General features: G+C 40.6%; 1 protein-coding gene across 2 annotated transcripts in view; it reads right to left on the bottom strand.

The window, feature by feature from the left end:
- The window catches only part of TNKS2 (tankyrase 2), a 57,880-nt gene that overhangs the window by 29,023 nt on the left and 10,224 nt on the right, over positions 1 to 18,633 (bottom strand). For both annotated transcript variants that reach the window (XM_045023860.1, XM_045023859.1), the window contains exons 3-12: positions 18,219 to 18,314; positions 17,856 to 17,892; positions 17,012 to 17,087; positions 15,451 to 15,545; positions 12,788 to 12,854; positions 8,499 to 8,685; positions 7,606 to 7,727; positions 3,800 to 3,891; positions 3,636 to 3,714; positions 283 to 454 (exon numbers count right to left, since the gene is read on the bottom strand). In XM_045023860.1, the coding sequence (XP_044879795.1) occupies positions 283 to 454; positions 3,636 to 3,714; positions 3,800 to 3,891; positions 7,606 to 7,727; positions 8,499 to 8,685; positions 12,788 to 12,854; positions 15,451 to 15,545; positions 17,012 to 17,087; positions 17,856 to 17,892; positions 18,219 to 18,314 (1,023 nt within the window). The remainder of the gene's footprint in view (positions 1 to 282; positions 455 to 3,635; positions 3,715 to 3,799; positions 3,892 to 7,605; positions 7,728 to 8,498; positions 8,686 to 12,787; positions 12,855 to 15,450; positions 15,546 to 17,011; positions 17,088 to 17,855; positions 17,893 to 18,218; positions 18,315 to 18,633) is intronic.

The following is an 18,633-nucleotide window of genomic DNA, read 5'->3' as shown; positions in this document are numbered from 1 at the left end:
CTATGTATATACTCTCTTACCTCTGGTCACAAAGGTAAAACAAAAATAGCTAATACTGATCCTCACTTTTAGCCTAAGAGATTTCTTTTCAGTGTTTCTCCAAACTGATTGGAAGTGTCAGGCCTACTAAATATACTGAGAAGCAGTTAGCAGATGACACAAACATATAACTTTTTTTTGCTTGAGCTCAGTGCTATTCCTTAATGGCTGATGATACAGCAAATGAAACAAAATATGACATCATTTTTTAAATGGACTTTTTTCCTAATACAAACATAGTACCTTGTAGTAATTGTTGCACATTTTCAGTCCCCATTTGTAAAGCTGTAAAACCCTGCAGTGACACAATTGAGGGATCACATCCAGAGCTCAACAACAATCTGCATGTCTGCAGATGGCCAGAATGTGCAGCTCTATGCAGAGAAGTCTGACCAAGATTGTCCAATGCATTAACCTAAAGAGAACACAGAATCTTAAGAATGTAGTTTGACAGGATTTAAGAACATCAAGGATCTTATTTTCACAAATGACCAGGTAGAAGTTTACAATGAGCAATTATGACAACAGATCTGACCCCTAGACTTGTAAAAAAAAAAAAAAAAAAAATTCCATGCAAAGGTACAGGGCTGGCCTTACCATGAGGCGAACTGAGGCGGCCACCTCAGGTGCCAGACTGGGGGCGTAGGGGGGTGTTGCAGGGCTCCAGCAGCAGGGCTCCGGGGACGATTTAAAAGGTCCGGGGTGGTATCGGCAGCTGGAGCTCTGGGCCCTTTAAATCACCGCCCAAGCCCCTGGCTGCCGCTGCTACCCCGGGGCTCTGACAGTGCAGCTCGGGTGTGATTTAAAGGGCTCAGAGCTCCCACTGCCTCAACCCTCCGGGGCCCTTTAAATCACCACCCGAGCCCCGCTGCTGGAACCCTGGGGTAGCGGAGCCCCAGGCCCTTTAAAGCTCCGCCAGAGGCCGGGGCCCCCTCCAATAGTGATTTAAAGTGGATGGGGCTCCGCTGTGGTAGCAGCAGCTGGAGCCCAGAGCCCTTTAAATCACCCCCCGGGGCTCCCAGCCTCTACAGCTGGTAGCTCCGGGGGTGATTTAAAGAGCCCAGGGCTCCCAGCTGCTGCTACCACAGCCCCAGCCCCTTTAAATCCTGATTTAAAGTGCCTGGGGATTTAAAGGCCCTGCCTCTTCCAGTAGAGGCCATGCCCCCTCCTAAGGACTCTGGAGTACCGGTAAGTCCTTTAAGTTACTTTCACCCCTGCTGACATGGGTCAGCTGACTCTAGTCCCACTAACCCATGGCTTACGTTCTGTATAGACATACCCTTAGCTTCAACATGGAGTTTAAAGAGCCAGTACCAGGGAGGAGTCTGGAGCTCTGCTTCAACCAACATCATGAAAGGGAAGGAAAACAGGCTTCCCTTTCATATCAGCCAAAGTAGACCAGACAATCTCAAGATACAAAAGGCACACATTCCCTGAATGACTACCCTGTCCACCATAAAGGGGGACCCACTCTTCACCTGTTTGCCCTATAGCTAGAGGCCTCAATATGACACACCACTGCCGGGTAGGGGAGCCACCCAGAGAGTGCTCTGTGAAGTGCTAGGGAGGAATAAACATGGTGGGTTGAGAGTTATTAGGGAAGACGGCTTAGCAATTCCCATTCCACATGGCAAATAGTTCATTTAATTGACAATGGTAACGCTAAGAATTAAAAAAGGAACACAAAATCTAGCCTGCTCTTGAACACGGCATCTAGGTTAGAAGAGGATGCATTTTTCTTTGAAGTTCAGCATTTAACAACAACTCTTGGCAAGTACCACAGCTTCAAAAGGAAAATCTTACTGCTTTATTAATACAAGTTCAGTAAGGCTGAAGGTATGTTAGACCACTAAAATATGGCCTAGAATGCATTAGAAATGACTTGAAAAAGGAAATTGTGAAAATTCTCAACTGCAGTAATATATTCCTATTACTCTGCATATAGGGAAATATTCAGTACATTACTGAAGTTTAAGGAATTTAACAGCATATTGGGCTGCATTAGTAGGAGCATTGCCAGCAGATCGAGGGAAATGATTATTCTCCTCTATTTGGCACTGGGAAGGCCACATCTGGAGTACTGCGTCCCATTTTGGGTCCCCAACTACAGAAAGGATGTGTACAAATTGGAGAGTACAGCTCAGGGCAACAAAAATGATTACGGGGCTGGGGCACATGACTTATGAGGAGACGCTGAGGGGCTGGGCTTATTTAGTCTGCAGAAGAGAAGAGTGAGGGGGATTTGATAGCAGCCTTCAACTACCTGAAGGGGGGTTCCAAAGAGGATGGAGCTAGGCTGTTCACAGTGGTGGAAGATGATGGAACAAGGAGCAATGGTCTTAAGTTGCAGTGGGGGAGGTCTAGGTTGGATATTAGGGAAAACTATTTCACTAGGAGGGTGATGAAGCACTGGAATGGCTTACCAAGGGAGGTGGTGGAATTTCCATCCTTAAGAGGTTTTTAAGGCCTAGCTTGACAAAGCCCTAGCTAGGATGATTTAGTTGGGGTTGGTCCTACTTTGAGCAGGGGGTTGGACTAGATGACCTCCTGAGGTCTCTTCCAACCCTGAGATTCTAAGATTCTGTAAATTTTGGAAGTTTGTTCCACTTTTAAACTACTTTTACTGAGGAACCAAAAGCCAATTTCAAAAGACATTTGTGACAAATAATTAACAATGACAGTTAAACCTACTCCTTGTGAGAGTTACAGCCAGAGCTTGAGGCGGGAGGAGCCTGGGTCTCATTTATGATCTTATATATTATCCCCACCCTCCGATCACTGTTTAACGACTAAATACGATGTACAGAACAGCTTTGTCTACATCAGCTAATATTGGCCATTCTGATTTGAGAACCTCTGGATTTTTCTAATAACTAATTAAGAAATTCAGTAACTCAACCCTACAACAAGTAGCTTTCTATTCTTCTCTAGACTTCTCTCTGCTTCTCTCAATAGCCATGTCAGAAGTCCTACAGCAGTCAGCCTGTAATCAAGTTCCAAAAATCAGAATCCTAGAGTCTTTATTTTAGCTGTCTTGTTCAATGTGATTACAATAAGTGGGACACCCTATTTTCATACTTTCTCCATGTGAAAACTTGACCAAAATGCAGTGCATTATAGCAGCTGTGCAACATCTTGACTTGATCTTAATTTTATTGCCAGTGACACCATTTAAATTTTTCTCCATTTTATCTTTTCAAATTTAAGCCCCAGATCTTCTACATACTATTCTTCTAACTAGTTTATTTGACACCTCCTCTTTTTGTTGTGTTTTTGTAAAACACCTTCACAATTCTATTGCTTGTAATTAAGCACCAAATACATCTTTTTTCCATACTTAGTGATAGTAGTAGTAATTAGTAAAACTACGGGGTTTTGTGTCTTAAAACTTTACAAATGTATGAAGTCTATATACATAATTTTATACAACTGTGTGTATCATCTCTCTGTCTTGCATATGTAAACATGTATACTTACAAAAACTAATTCTATGCACAATGCTGAATTTACAACAGCAGTCTTTCTGTCAACTTTGTGCTACAATGTTACATCTTATAGATAATTCTAGCCAAAGAAATACAGGAAGTAATTCATACCTTAGCTTCATGCTTCACAACAACTTCAACGACATCATTATGAGCTTTTTCTGATGCCACATGGAGAGGTGTCAAGAAGCTTTATTAAAAAATAAATATTACAATTAAGTTGTATGCTATAAAATTATCCTGAACAATGAATAGCATCCATCAGTAGCACTCACTCTTTTGTCTTTTCATTGATGTTGGCTCCTTTTCTCAGAAGTAATTCACAGACTTGCTTTCTCTTGGGATACGGAGATGCAGCAGCACAGTGCTAAGTATTTCAAAATTGCAGCATTAATAATGCTCTTGTTATATACAGCATTTTATTAGTTGCTAATGAACAGCAAACTAAAGCACGATCCTGTGTCAGGAATTGCTAGAACAGACCCATGCAGAGTCCTATTAATTTCAATGGGACCTACATGTGGGTTTGTACCATGATTTTCCAACACAGCATTTAACTAAATTTCTAACACGAAGTTGTAGATTCTAAGGCCAGAAGGGACTATCTACTCTGACTTCCAGTATAATATAATAATGTTGGGGAAATTAATGAACACAGAACCAGTAAATTGAAAAACAGGTAGATAACATGTTCTACATTTCCTCTGTTAGCTTAATACAACTGCAGTTAGACAAACTGGCAACAAGAAGATATAGGTGAGAAGAGAAAATATCTTAAGGGTAGAGTCCTCTCTCACCAGTGGAAAACATGTGATACTGCAAATCTACTGTTGATACATGAGTTCGGGAGAAACACTTTTAAAGTGGGAGACATTATCCTGTAACAATGTCCTATTACAATGCCATGATTTCTGTCCAACTAAATGGCTGATGAAGACTGTCACTGTACATTGGGGATATTGCTGCAAAAATAGAACTATTATTATACAGTTGTCCTTTTGTGCTTAGATTAGCTTGCAGAACAGTCCTACTGATTACTTCAACCACAGAGCAGACTTCAGTACTTTTAAGCTTACATAGTATCTTACTCCTGAGGGATTTAATAATTAATATATTAATAACTAGAGGCATAGGTTCTAGAAATGGCACATAAACACATGAAAGGTATATGAGCACTTAAATTAAACTGATCTTAAAGTGCTTTAAAACAGGGAGGTTAGGCCCAGATTTTTAACGGTATTCAGGTGTTACTGCGTTCAGAGTTGCAACACCTAATTGATCTATGAGCCTAATTCTCATCTTCAAAAGAGATTTAGGAGCCAAAAACCAATTGACAGCCAAAGAGATTTTGGCTCTTAAGTGACTAAATCCCTTTTGAAGGCAGCAAAGAGTCCTGTGGCACCTTATAGACTAACAGAAGTACTGGAGCATGAGCTTTCATGGGTAAATACCCACTTCGTCACATGCATGTAGTGGCCACTACATGCATCCAACGAAGTGGGTATTCACCCACGAAAGCTCATGCTCCAATACTTCTTTTAGTCTATAAGGTGCCACAGGACTCTTTGCTGCTTTTACAGATCCAGACTAACACGGCTACCCCTCTGATACCTAAATTCCTTTTGAACATGAGACTTAGGTGCTGCAATGCTGAGCGCAGCAATGTCTAAATATCTGGGCCTTAGTCTCAATATTAATGGTAAAGCAAATATCTCCATTTTACAGATGAGGAAATAGGCAAAGAGTGATTAAGTGACTTGCTTAATGTCACATGGGCATCTGGACCAGAGGTAATAGAACAAAGATTTCTGGACTTCTCACCCTACATCTTACCTTTAGCCCACCTGTACAATTAACCACAAGCTGGTCTGTCTCCATCTTAACAGATCCAGAATAGAAAATTACAACTACCAACGGGGGTTGAGGTGTGTGGTCTATAACTATCAACGAGCTATGTTTGTATGTCTGATTGATAACCCATAAAAAGGATACCAACGTTGATACCAAGCCAAAGAAAAACAAACTAAAAATTCTAATATTAGTGTATGGGAGAAGATTCTCAGTATAGCTCACTTAACTGAGGCGGACAAAGTTTGGTGTAACAGTACCTAGGACTTCGAGAATCTTGAGGTCTATGTTAATTACAGAGATGGATCAATAATTTTTATATATTGGATGAAATCCTGGCCCCCGTGAAGTCAATGTGTGTTTTGCCTTCAATTGAGCCAGGATTTTACCCATTTATTCAGTACCGTAAGGGCAGTTTTAGGTTTGGAGGTTGAACTTATAGAACTACTCAAATAGCTAGCAACAAAATGTATTTAATTATTATTTATATAACTATATTAGGAAATCTAGTTTCAGGCTCTTAATATTTGCATAGTTTTACTAGACTAAATTCATCCCTGGAATAAGAAAAAGGCAAGGGAGTTACATTGGCTGACTCTGGACCATGTAATCCAATATTTCTGGAAAAAAACTCTTCGGGAACTGTAACTAGGTCAATACCTGGGGCCCTACTAAATTTCAAATTTCATGGTCATACCTTTTTAAAAATCATGAATTTCTTGATTTCAGATATTTATATCTGAAATTTCATAATGTTGTACTTGTAAGGGTCCCCACAAAAAGGAGCTGTGGGGGGGTCACAAGGCTATTGCGGGGGTTTGAGTTACTGCTACTCTTACTTCTTCTGGCAGCAGCACTGCCTTCAGAGCTGGGCGGCCAGAGCGTGATGGCTGCTGGCCAGGAGCCCAGCTCTGAAGGCACAGCCACTGCCAGCAGCAGTGCAGAAGTAAGGATGGCATGGTACCGTATTGCCACCCTTACTTCTAAGCTGCTGCCTGCAGAGCTAGGCCCTAGGTCAGTAGCCACACTCTCCGGCCACTCATCTGTGAAGGCAGCAGTGCAGAAGTAAGGGTGGCATCGTATGGTATTGCCACCCTTACTTCTGCGCTGCTGCTGGCGGGGCGCTACGTTCAGAGCTGGGTGCCAGGCCAACAGCCGCCGCTCTCCAGCCACCCAGCGCTAAAGGCAGTGCAGAAGGGTGGCAATACCACGACCCCCCCTAAAATAAACTTGTGACACCCCCCCAGGATCTTTTTGAGAAACATTCATCTCCCCTGTGAAATCTGTATAGTATAGGGTAAAAGCACACAAAAGACCAGATTTCATAGTCCATGATGCATTTTTCATGGCCGTGAATTTTGTACCATGGGCTATATAAAGGATATTACACAATACCATTTTCTGTTCTCTTTCCTCCTCTCTCTTTCCTTTTATTTTGTTTGCCATTTCCTCTTTATCTTCCTCAACATATAATAACTATCAGAATAAAGTAATCAAGAGCAAGAGAGTGGGAATCAAGCATAGGTTTGTAATGATCAAGCCACACAAATCTGACTTATTTTAACAATTACTAAAATTACTAGACGAAGGCGCCAAACACTTTTCATATGGATTGAAAACTGTCTGGATTCTAAGCAAAAAAAAATTAGGATAAATGGCTGTGTCAGGAATAGAGGCAGAGAGAAAGCTGCCTACTGCAGTGCTGCAGCAGTTGGCATTAGACTGAGCTTATCTTTATTCTTTCAATTCACTGATGAAACATGCATATGAAATTACACTGAAAAGTGAAACAAACACCTAACAAGGATAGAACTACAAAAGCCATTAGAAGAGATTAGAAATAGGAGCAGACAGTAAGTGTGGTTCAACCTGAAAAAAATGTAAGCTAATATATGTAGAAGAAAACTTAGAAACTCAAGTATTCAGTGGATTGAGAAAGATGACAAACAGTGGTAGAGACGACCTAGAGAAAATAGACAAATTGGGTATAACCTTTCACTGATATGGCAGCAGAGAACTATCCAGTAAGACTTGACAGGAATGTGAAAAGTTAAATTACAAAGGATACTCTAGATGTGTTATCTTAATAATTTATTATACATTAGAGTTGACTTGCCAGCCTTTATCAAAGTCAGGTTCTCAGAAATTGGAATTTGTCTGTTTTAAAACATTGCCCAACATATTTAGTTTAGTCATCACACATCTTAAATCACTAATACATCTGAAATATTACCAGTGCTGTTTCATGAGTTTGAGGATGCTTGAAATTCACTGTTTCCAAAGAAAGATATTTTTTGATGCGAGCTACATCTGATTCTCTGGCCGCCTGTAGCAAGGAGTGACCTTTGAATTCATCTAGAAAAGAAAGATTTTATTCTTTATAGGTCTGGAAAGTATTAAAGGGATTGTTTGCTTCTAGTAGGGAAATGCTCCTTTCAGTGCATGGGAGAGAACTTAGAAAGCCATTTCTAGTAATTTACTGTAAATGGGCTCATTATATGGATGTAGCCCAGCACTCCAGAAAATTACTACTTTGTCCATGCACAGGCTGAGCATGAGGATTCCTTAGCTATGCCAGACAGAACTCATGTCTCAATTCTCCACTTCAGAAGTTTAGAGAAAGTGATAGCATTTAATCTCCAGAACAAATGTATTCAGAGTTCTAAGTAATTATGATGGGGTTTTTGTTGTTGTTGCTGTTGTTCAAATGATCTTTGCTGAAGAGAAAAATGGTGTTGCTGTGAATACATTTTTGGAAAGATCATAGAGAGAAGTGGGGAAGCAGCAGGAAGAAAACAGGATTCCAGGAAAGAAAAATCTACACAAGCCATTACAGCTACAAGACTGCTGAATAGTAACTAAAATCAGTTTTTAAATCTAGGTTCAAAAGGTCCTGTTAGTTGTATATATTTGAGACTATTTCATGTTTTAGGATAATATAATCTTCAGGCAGGCATTACACAATTGTTTGCAAAATGTAAACACTTTCTCCCAAACTTGATATCAGTGTGATACTGTTTATGAAACTTAGGGCACATATTACAAAGAAAAACAACTCATCAAAATTAGAGATGAGCTATGAAATGCCAACTATCCTATTCAGTTTCACATTCACTTTATACTCACATGCCAATCGTTCTTTTAATTGAGGTGTTGGGGCTAAATCAATGGTGCTTTTATTGTGACAGTTCAACAGTGTTGGATCAGCACCATAACTTAGCAAGAGAGAACACACTTCCACCCTGTTCTTAGAAGCTGCTTCATGCAGAGGAGTGAACTGCCACAGATCCATAGCATTCACACATGCTCCATGCTGGGAAAGTTACAAAAACAAAGCAGACTATTAAAGAAAAATTGCAATAATTAATTGAAACAAAGCAGACAGCAAGATAAATATATAACTATAGTTTATAACACAGAGTTTCCAAGATATTTTTCCAGAAATATCTATTGTAAGTCCTTATACAGCCCCCATTACCATACCATCAGAGTGCCTCATAATCTGTAATGAATTTATCCTTACAACACACTTATGAGGTAGGGCACTATTACTATCCCCATTTTATAGATAGGGAAGTGAGATAGAAAGAAACTAAAGGCCTAGTCTACTGTAGAAAATTAGGTCAGCACAATGACATCACTAAGGGGTGTGAAAAATCCAAACCTGAGTGGCACAATTAGGAGGAGCTAAGTCTCAGTGCAGACAGCACTTGGTCGACTGAAGAATTCCAAGCCTTGGGGAAGTGAATTACTTATGACAACAGAACCCCTCCAGTTGGCATAGGTAGCGTCTACACCAGGTGTCGGCAAACTTCAGCACGTGCCCCATTAGAGTAATTCACTGGCGGGCTGTGAGATGTGTTTAGCTTGACTGTCTGCAGGCACAGTCCCCCCCGCAGCTCCCAGTGGCTGGGAACGGCGAACCTATCTGAGTAGGAGCTGCAGGGGGCCGTGCCTGCGGATGGTCAACCTAAACACGTCTCACGGCCTGCCAGCGGATTACCCTGATGGGCCACATGCCGAAGGTTGCCGACCCCTGCTCTACACTGAAGCGCTGCAGCGGCGGAACTGTGCCGCTGTAGCATTTTAAGTGTAGACAAGCCCAAGTGATGTGCCCAAGGTCACAAAGAAAGCCAGTATCGGAGCAGGAAATTGAGCCTACATCTCACAAACTCTAGGCTAGCTCTCTAGCCACTGGATCATCCTTCCTCTCACTGTGAACACGACTATATTATCATCCTTCCATCATTATTCTCTACATAACTGAATGATTCTTTAGCCTAAGTAAGAGCTACCATTTGCCAAGAGGAAGTTGACAGTTTTTGACAAAATGATAAATCAGTCTGTGAACACAAGAAAATGTTTAGAAACTCAGTTGCTTCAAGGCAACTTCTATTTACTCTAAGGGTACGTCTAGACTACCCGCCGTATCGGCAGGTAGCGATCGATTTCTCGGGGATCGATATATTGCGTCTCATCTAGACACGATATATTGATCCCCGAAAGCGCTCCCGTCGACTCCGGAACTCCACCAGCGCGAACGGTGGTAGCGGAGTCAACAGGGGGAGCCGTGGACATCGATCCCGTGCCATGAGGACGAGAGGTAAATCGATCTAAGATATTTCGACTTCAGCTACGCTATTCATGTAGCTAAAGTTGCGTATCTTAGCTCGATCCCCCCCCCCCCAGTGTAGACCAGCCCAAAGAGTCACGTTTTTTAAAAATTAACATTTTTTGTTACATAACAAAAAGTTTATTGCAACACTTTATACAGTAGAACCTCAGTTACAAATGCCTTGAGAATGGAGGTTGTTTGTAACTCTGAAATATTTGTAACTTTGAATAAAACAATATGGTTGTTCTTTCAAAAGTTTACAATTGAACACTGACTTCATAAAGCTTTGAAACTTTACTATGAAGAAAAAAATGCTACTTTCCCTTTATTATTTTTAGTAGTTTACATTTAAAACAGTACTATACTGTATTTGCTTTTTTTAAAGTCTCTACTCCTGCCTGATTGCGTAGTTTCAGTTCCAAATTAGGTGTGTGGTTGACTGGTCAGTTCATAACTCTGGTGTTTGTAACTCTGAGGTTCTATTGTATTATGTAAGCATTATTACCACCATCTGGTATGACCCTAACTATTGGTTTGGTTCTTTAAAGGTTTGTACACCCAGATATAAGCATCCATGTTAAGTCTCACAGTACAACAACACACTTGATACACCAAATGGTGTATGCCGGAAAAGGTGTGGAAACCTATATCTTTTCCTAGTGGTCTAGTTACGTTCTTAAAGAAGGCAAGAACGATCTTCTATGATATAACCACAGGTGCACACCTGCTTAAGTGTATTTTAAACTACTGAATGCAGTTTAAATGTTTCAGTTTACAATTTAGCAGCAGACGATAAGCCTAACAACAAGAATAAGATAATCCATTTAAACCACTTCAAGTTTTGTCAAGGCTGATTATTTCCTGGGGGAAAATGGTGTAGGACAGAGCACTGGTAAATACTATCTTAAACCTAATTTAAACTCAGAAAAATAACTGCATCAGTGTCCAGCAAGTTTCAGCAAGCACAGAACAAATCTTTTCAAACTTTGGATACATCCATTCAAAATTGAGGAATAGGCTCCATCTATCCACTACATCAAAGTTGGTCTTCTGATACAGAATGCAGCATGGTCAAATGGACCTGGATTGGTAGTCTGCAATTCTGCATGCTTCTGATTGCTTAATGTTTCAAGCCTACAGCTCTGCATTAATGTCATTTCATATAATCAAATGTTTTCAATGTTTATATAACATTGAAAAGTGAAATATGAATCATGACATGTATAGATTTCTTGAGAAAACAGCAAACCAAAATGCAGACATCTCGATGTTCAGTATTATAATTACATTACACCTACTGCAATTTTGTTTTTCATTTGTACAACCCTACCTTATTAACTGCAACTTGAATATGTAGCTAAAACTAAGTGCAATTATGAAGCAGTTTTTAAAACAGAAAATGTCTTAAATTGGGACTAATTAATTTTTCCTGGGGTGGATACAACCACAATTTTACTGGTAAAAACCACCTCTGGTAAATACCATGCCACCCCTGATATTTTGAATCACTGATGCAATGAAAGTATATTGCAATGAAAGTAAATACACTTATCTCCTAGTTTGGACGGGGGGAGTGATTTGTGAGCAATGACACAGGGTCAGAGTGAAGGTGGTACTGTTCATTTCCACATGAAGACTGATAATTAATGTAGAACCCCTGAAAAAGTTAAATATTTGCAATCTCAACTACAACTTGAATTTTTTCATGGACCCTTCATGCTCTGCTTTCTCCTGGAAGAGAGGGGGTTTGTGTATGCATGCGCAGAAGTGTCTTGCCAGCACTTCTAGAACGTTCTTCTCTCATTTTACTGAAGAAACTGGAAGTGCCTACAAACATTCAATATAGGGTAAAAAAGAGGATGGCAGGGAGGGAAAGTGTGTTTGTAAGGATAAAATTTCCATGCAAGCAGATAATACACACAAGGCAGTAAGGATTCTGTAGTTAGGCCCCAACTCTGCACCACTGAAATGGAGACCAAAAGGATGTTTTTAATAACCCTGCAAACTAATCAGTGGCTGAAGTGAGGGAAAAAGTTCAAAATGTCAGAACTGTTGCAGATATTGAGCCATCTCTCAACATTGTAGTTCACTAAATTTTTATATTCTCTAGATACAATAAAATTTGTAAAGATTGCTAATTGTTTAAATGTTATGTCTGGAGTATATACAGAATATATATACACAAGTAGTTAAGGTTATTCTTTTTTCCTATGCAATTTTTCTTTTTTCTTCCCTTTATCTCCGTCTGATTGATAGTTACTTTAACAAATCTAGTTTTAGGCTCTGAGGGAATATTTTCGAGACTCAGACTATTATAAACAATAAATATTTACATTAAGTCAAATATTTTTGCAAGTGAACTGACAATGTAATTTCATTTATTAGTAATAAATGTGTCTGAGACGGATGAACTTCACTCTTTTCAAGACCCAATTCTGCAAATTTTTGCATGCACACTGTTGTGTCAATGCAGAGCCCCAGTGGTTTTAATGGGACTCCACAGATATGCACTGTTGTGCCTGCATGCAAACAGTTGCACGACTGGTGCCTCAATTTGTACAAGGCTGGAACAAGGCTTACAAATCATCTCTTTAGATGACAATTTTTTAAAAAGCTTTGCTAAATCTTAGTTTACATCTAGAATGCTAGAACTACATTAATCTTACAAGCCATCATGACACCTCCGTAACTTGAAAGCGAAATTATTTTAAATACAAGATAAGTGACACTCACAAACCAGGAAAAATTCACAATAGAAGAATCTACCCAGTTTGAAAGAGGAATGAAATTAAATACCAACCTTTACTAGAAGTTCTGTTACTTCATAATGACCATAGGAACAGGCATTGTGAAGTGGCACCAAATCTCTAAGCAGTTGGGGGGAGGGAGAACATGATTATATATGCTTGGATTAGAAGTATGTAAACTCAGTAAATTACAAATAAAACAATTCTAAAAATTTAAAAACCCAGCTATCCCACTGAAAAGAGATGGGGAAAACAGATATGAGAAAATAACCTCCAAAATTATTGAAATCAATGTCTGCTTAACATAAGCACAATAAATTGCACAATGAATTCCATAATCACATGGAAATTGCATTGTATTTGTTGTAAGTGACTTGGTTCCAGAGATTTTATTAAATTAAACAGTAATTACACTAAGTGGAAAGCATGGTATTGGGAGAAGTTATTTCAAGGAAGACAGTAATTTTTCCTTTAGCCCTAAAAAGTTTTGTTGTGCAATCTCTTTTCTTTAGCATTCTAAAGAAGTCTGAGTGGTTTAGTGGTTGATATCACTGAGCAAGATTCTGTACTATACATCTAAGAACATGGCACAGACCTGGCCTCCACAGGGAGGGAAAACCAAGGTGTTTAAGCCACCTCTGCTCCCTCCTGATCCTATGCTGTTCTGGTGGCTGGCTAGTGTAATTTAGACAGCCAGGAAGACTCAATCTCATTGCAAGGGTAGCAAGGGAGGACTGACAAAAGGTTTCAAGTTTACAAGGGCCTTGCAACCCTTTGATCAGGCATCTGTTCCATGCACCCTGAAGTGATATGTTGGGAATAAAGACTTAATAAGATTCTATTTTTTATAATTTCAGCCTATTTATTCACAATTTAAAAAAAAAGGTTTCTAGAGATTAAATATTTTCTGTAAATTTGTATGAACTTACATGTTTCAATTAGCATTTCTATACTTAGCAATAACAAAAGTCCCTTATATGCTAAGTGAATGCTTACAAATATATTACTCCTGTGGGAATTCTGTGCCACTGTGTCTGGGCAGAATTCATGGCCCCCGCAGATTTCTTTGCTTCTGTGCAGAAAAATGACTCTCTGACAGAGAAGCAAGGGGAAGCTGCAAGAGCAGTCACACACCACTCCCTAGCAGTACAGGTACAACGTTTCAGGCACCCGGACCACCAGTAGAGAGGTAAATCACTGCGGGGCTGGGGATCAGCTGCTAGTCCTGGCTGGGCTGGAGGCAGGAGAGGACAGGACTTCCTCTTCCCCTGCAAGGAGTGGCTGGGGCTGTGTCAGACTAACCCCCAGAAACCTTCCCCATCTGTAGGAAGCTCAGCATCCTCCCCTGCTTCCTGCCCCCATCACTCCTCAGCTGTGCCGCTCCCTCATCCACCCAACTCCTGTGCATCTGGACCTCCCATGCCCAGACACCCCTGCCAAGCCTTACCTGGTACATCCAGAAACCCCTCTAGCCCTCCATACCTGAACCCCACCCCACTGAACCTCAATCCCTGCATCTGGAGTCTCCTGCACCCAGACCACCCCCCAACTGAGCTCTCTGCACTCAAACTCCCACCCTGATGTCCCCTCTTTATCACCCTGAGCCCCCACATCCAGACCCCCACGCCACTGACCAACTAGCTGCACTCAGACCCCCACCCCACCAAGCCCCACTCCACCAGCACCCAGACCCCCCTTGATAAGATCCCCACACCTAGACCCCTCCACTGAACCCCAACAACCTTCACCTGGAAGCCCCTGCAGAGTCCCATTGCCCTTGCACCTGGAACCCCGCCCCCAGCCTCTGTGCATCCAGATCCCGCCCCCCATCGACCTCCACTGAGCTGCCTGCACACAGATTGTCCCACAGAGAATCCTCTCACCCCACACCTGGATCCCCCCACACTTGGATCCTGCCTGGTTGAGCCGACCTGCTGCACACCTGGTGCGCCTGGCGCTGAGGGGCATGGCCCTAGGGTATTTCTGGGGCAGGTCCAGGCCTTGTGCTTTGTCAGGGTTCGGTGCAACCTCACCGCTCAGTCCATGTTCTGGGGGTGGGGAGGCTGCAGGGTGATTTTCCACCTTTGTGCAGCCAGTGGCCTGTGCTCCCCACTGCCATGCTGAAGCCTCTACATTTATTTACTGACAAATAAAACTTGTAGAATTTTAAAATATTATGTGTAGAATTTTTTATTTTTTGGTGCACAGTGCCCTCAGGAGTAATATATTATCCAAATTCAGTGTTTGGGAAACAAAACCGATGTTTATTCTTTTGATTATAACCTATTAAAATGAGAAATCATGGGAATCCGATCAGAAAGCTATTCTTAAAGTGAAAGGGGGTCTTCAAAGGAAAATGAAAGCTGAACCAACCACAGATGTGTAATGAATTTTGATAGGTATGGTATGAAAGCATTTTTTAAAAATGTAAGCCTTTTAAAGTCTTTTGGACATATAAAGGTTGGCAGTTCATCTCTTAGAATGAATATATTTTATGGATGATTTGGTATTAGTTTTATTGCTTTGCAGGTTTCTCATAAGGTTGTGACCAAAAATTAGAAGGTCACAATTATAAAGTTAGAGATGGTACATCTGCTTCAACTTTGAGTTTTCTGGCATTTGATCCAGGTCAAGTTTTTTTTTAACATTAGAATTCTTTATTACATGTGAAAGTGCATTACTGATACATCCTAAACACAAGTGAAAGAAAACTCACCCTTTATCCTTGGCATGTACATCAGCTCCATGCTGTAGTAACAGCTGCACAATCTTAACCCGGTTATACCCAGCTGCTAAGTGTAATGGAGTTGACTGGAAAGATAGAATGAATTTAGAATGAATCAAAATTATAAGTTAATAATTGAACTAATCAAGCATTGTGAAATGTGAAAGGAATACAACTAATAAAGTTATCTGAGTCCTCAAAATATTTGTACCATCAGGAGAGAATGTTTGAAGAGTTATTTAATCAATATTTGTGCACAGGACATTTTTTCCTTTCCTGCTCACTTTTTTTTTCCTGTGATCTAGTTACCATCAATACATATTGCAAGGTTTTACTCACCACTAATACATTCACGCAAACGACAACCACTGTGACAGATTTTTGGGCTCTGCAGTCAGCTCCCACTTCCTCCCAGTTTAGTCCTTCCACAGATATGCCAAAGCCCTCCCCCTGAGGCTCCCGCTGTGACTTGGCTGTTACCAGCATATATTGCCAGATTATGAACAGTTCTCTTTACCAAGTAACAAGTTAAGTTTAGAAATAAGCCACAATGATGGCTAACTGTGCTGGAGAGAAGAGTGTGATTACATGCAGAACAAACAAAAAAACTTCACCTTATCCTCCACCTGAACTCCCAAGGCAGATGACTGCTCTATGATCTGTCCAGTCAAGAGGCATGAGAGTTTTTAGAGAGGAGTACCCGGCAAAAGGCCTGAAGCAATAGGATTTGCACAGCGATCTTATCTTCTTCATTCAGGAAGTGGATAGGTTCATCAACTTGAGGGGTTTGCACAGTTGGACAAGATTCATGCTCCACGAGGAGGGGGAAGTAGTAGTACTGATGCTCAGACACTTAAAAGTTTTGGAGTGCTTCAGATATCCAACTGCAGTGTATAACATGTAAGAAACTATCTTGGGGAAAACTTAGAAACTTAAGGGAATGAGCCCATGCAAATATCTAATGAGACAGGGCCATAGATAGCGACTTGAACCTTCAGGAAAGCTATGGGCTCAAACTGAAGAAATTTCAAAAAAATTTGGATGGGAATTTTGGCATTTTTAGCCAAGATACCCTTACTCTGCCAGCAATAAGTCCAGACCCTGTAAATGTAGCGTTAACTCTACTGTAAAAAGAGGTAATGTCAGAGCCAGTGCCAAGTCTTGGGGACACAGGATGGAGGTAGTGCAAAAGAAGAGTGTGGATACAACTCTTCAACTCACTTGGCAACTATTAAGATCAAAGAAGGAAGGCTTTTGTTGTAACTTTAACATCAGCACAGCTGCAAAAAAGGTCAGTCAGCATAAGAAAGTTGTTCTGCCACTACTCTTTGATGCAGATGATAAATGCAAAAAGTAGTGGATATAGTTCTTTTTAAGCAAAGAAGAAAAATATCTGACAGTTGCCACATAGGTACATTCTGTCTTCACACACAAATTTTTAAGTACAAGTTGAATCTGACATACCAAAAATCTGACTCAAATGGCAGTTTTAAATATAAATGTTAACATTTCAAAACAAAATGTCTTTAAATGTGGCTTTGAGCTAAAATACCTTTCTGCCATCACTTGCATGACAGTTGACATTTAATGGTGTTAGAAGAGCCATCATCTTTTCTTCATTACCACCCCTAGGAAAAAAAGATAGTTTAAACACACACAGGACATTTTAGCCAATTGATACTGAATATAAAAACAACTTTAGTTGCTTTCAGTATTTACAGTGCGGCACAAATAGCAGAACCAACAAAACAGCTATCTGGAGCTTTCGTGGGTGAATACCCACTTCTTCGGATGCAAGTAGACTTCTACAAAGGATTTCAAATTATACAATATGAACATTGACATATTACAAGCCAGTAGCTACTGTGCATCACATCTTGTCTAACATTAACTGGCTATTTTCATCAACACCGCTTAACAAAGAACCCCATAGTTCTTCATTGTAAGTAGAACCTATGACAGGGTATACCAGACCCTCTGAGGCCCCCTGCTGGAGGCTCCTCCAAGCTGCCTAGAGTGGCTGTGTGGGACACGGCCAATCAGGGCCCACCAGCCTAAGTATAAGAACAGCTCCATGGGGCAGAGGGCGTTTAGCTCCTTTCTAGAGCTGTAGGAGTGTGGTGGTTGATGGAGTGACAGAACCCCAGATAGGGCAGTGCTGTCAGAAGCTGGGGAGAGTGAGAAGGAGCCCTAAGTTAGCTGCTGGGGCTCCATTAGGACAAGGTCCTGAGGTAAGGATGCCATAATTGTTTTATTAATTTAACCCAAAAATGACTGTCCAAGGCCTTGTATGTACTCAGAAAGCAATCTTAAAGTTAATTTGTATGTGTTATTAAAAAGTGGGTTATTCTGAAAATATTGCCATATGCAAATTATTTTCTACATTTAATACATACCTGGCACTTTCTAAGAGTTCATCCTTCTTGTAATCACCTGAAAGTGAAGAGAAAATGATTTCCTTACCTATCAAAAACATACAATTCATGGATAAAAGTTTTTATAAATCTAAAATTTTCTGCTTATCCTCTTCTTTCAGTATTTAGAGAGCAAAGTCTCCAGCTATTTCCCCTCTTTAAAACAATTAGTACTTTGTGCTCTTGAAATTCTGATAGGTTCTGTAATTTATACTTGGGGTCTGACCACAAATAAATAGAAATTAAACTAATATTTAAGAAAAATCCGGGACAGCATATTACTTTTGAAATAGGAGCAATGGTAGCCATAATCTATCAGTTACAGATTTAAAAAACAGCACTTACCTGTCAGCACTGCTTTTGCAGATGGGTCTGCTAAATCCAAAGCTGTCCTTCCATCTGTATTACGGATGGCTGGTTCAGCACCATGCTGCAGCAGTACTATAAAGTAGCACATGTGAAACAACTCTGATAGAAACTAGGCTTTTGAAATATGGCTTGTCATCCCACCAAGACCCATCAACAGAATGGCTCAGTTGGGGAGTCTCTTGATTCCCTGGCCCAAACTTTACATACGTTGAGGCCACCTATGTCATAACTAATATCCCTGACATGTCAGACATGCTCTTATGCCAAGGTAAACTTATCAAAACTGCCTCTGGCAAATTGGACAAGACAACCGGAAGATGATGGCTCAGACACACATTTCACTACTTGACCACTTTAATACTCCTCACAGCTTTCATAACTACCTAGTTAA

Source organism: Mauremys mutica, chromosome 7 (assembly GCF_020497125.1).
Source record: "Mauremys mutica isolate MM-2020 ecotype Southern chromosome 7, ASM2049712v1, whole genome shotgun sequence".
Lineage (NCBI taxonomy): Eukaryota > Metazoa > Chordata > Testudines > Geoemydidae > Mauremys > Mauremys mutica.
This window is presented reverse-complemented; position numbering and strand designations above follow the sequence as displayed.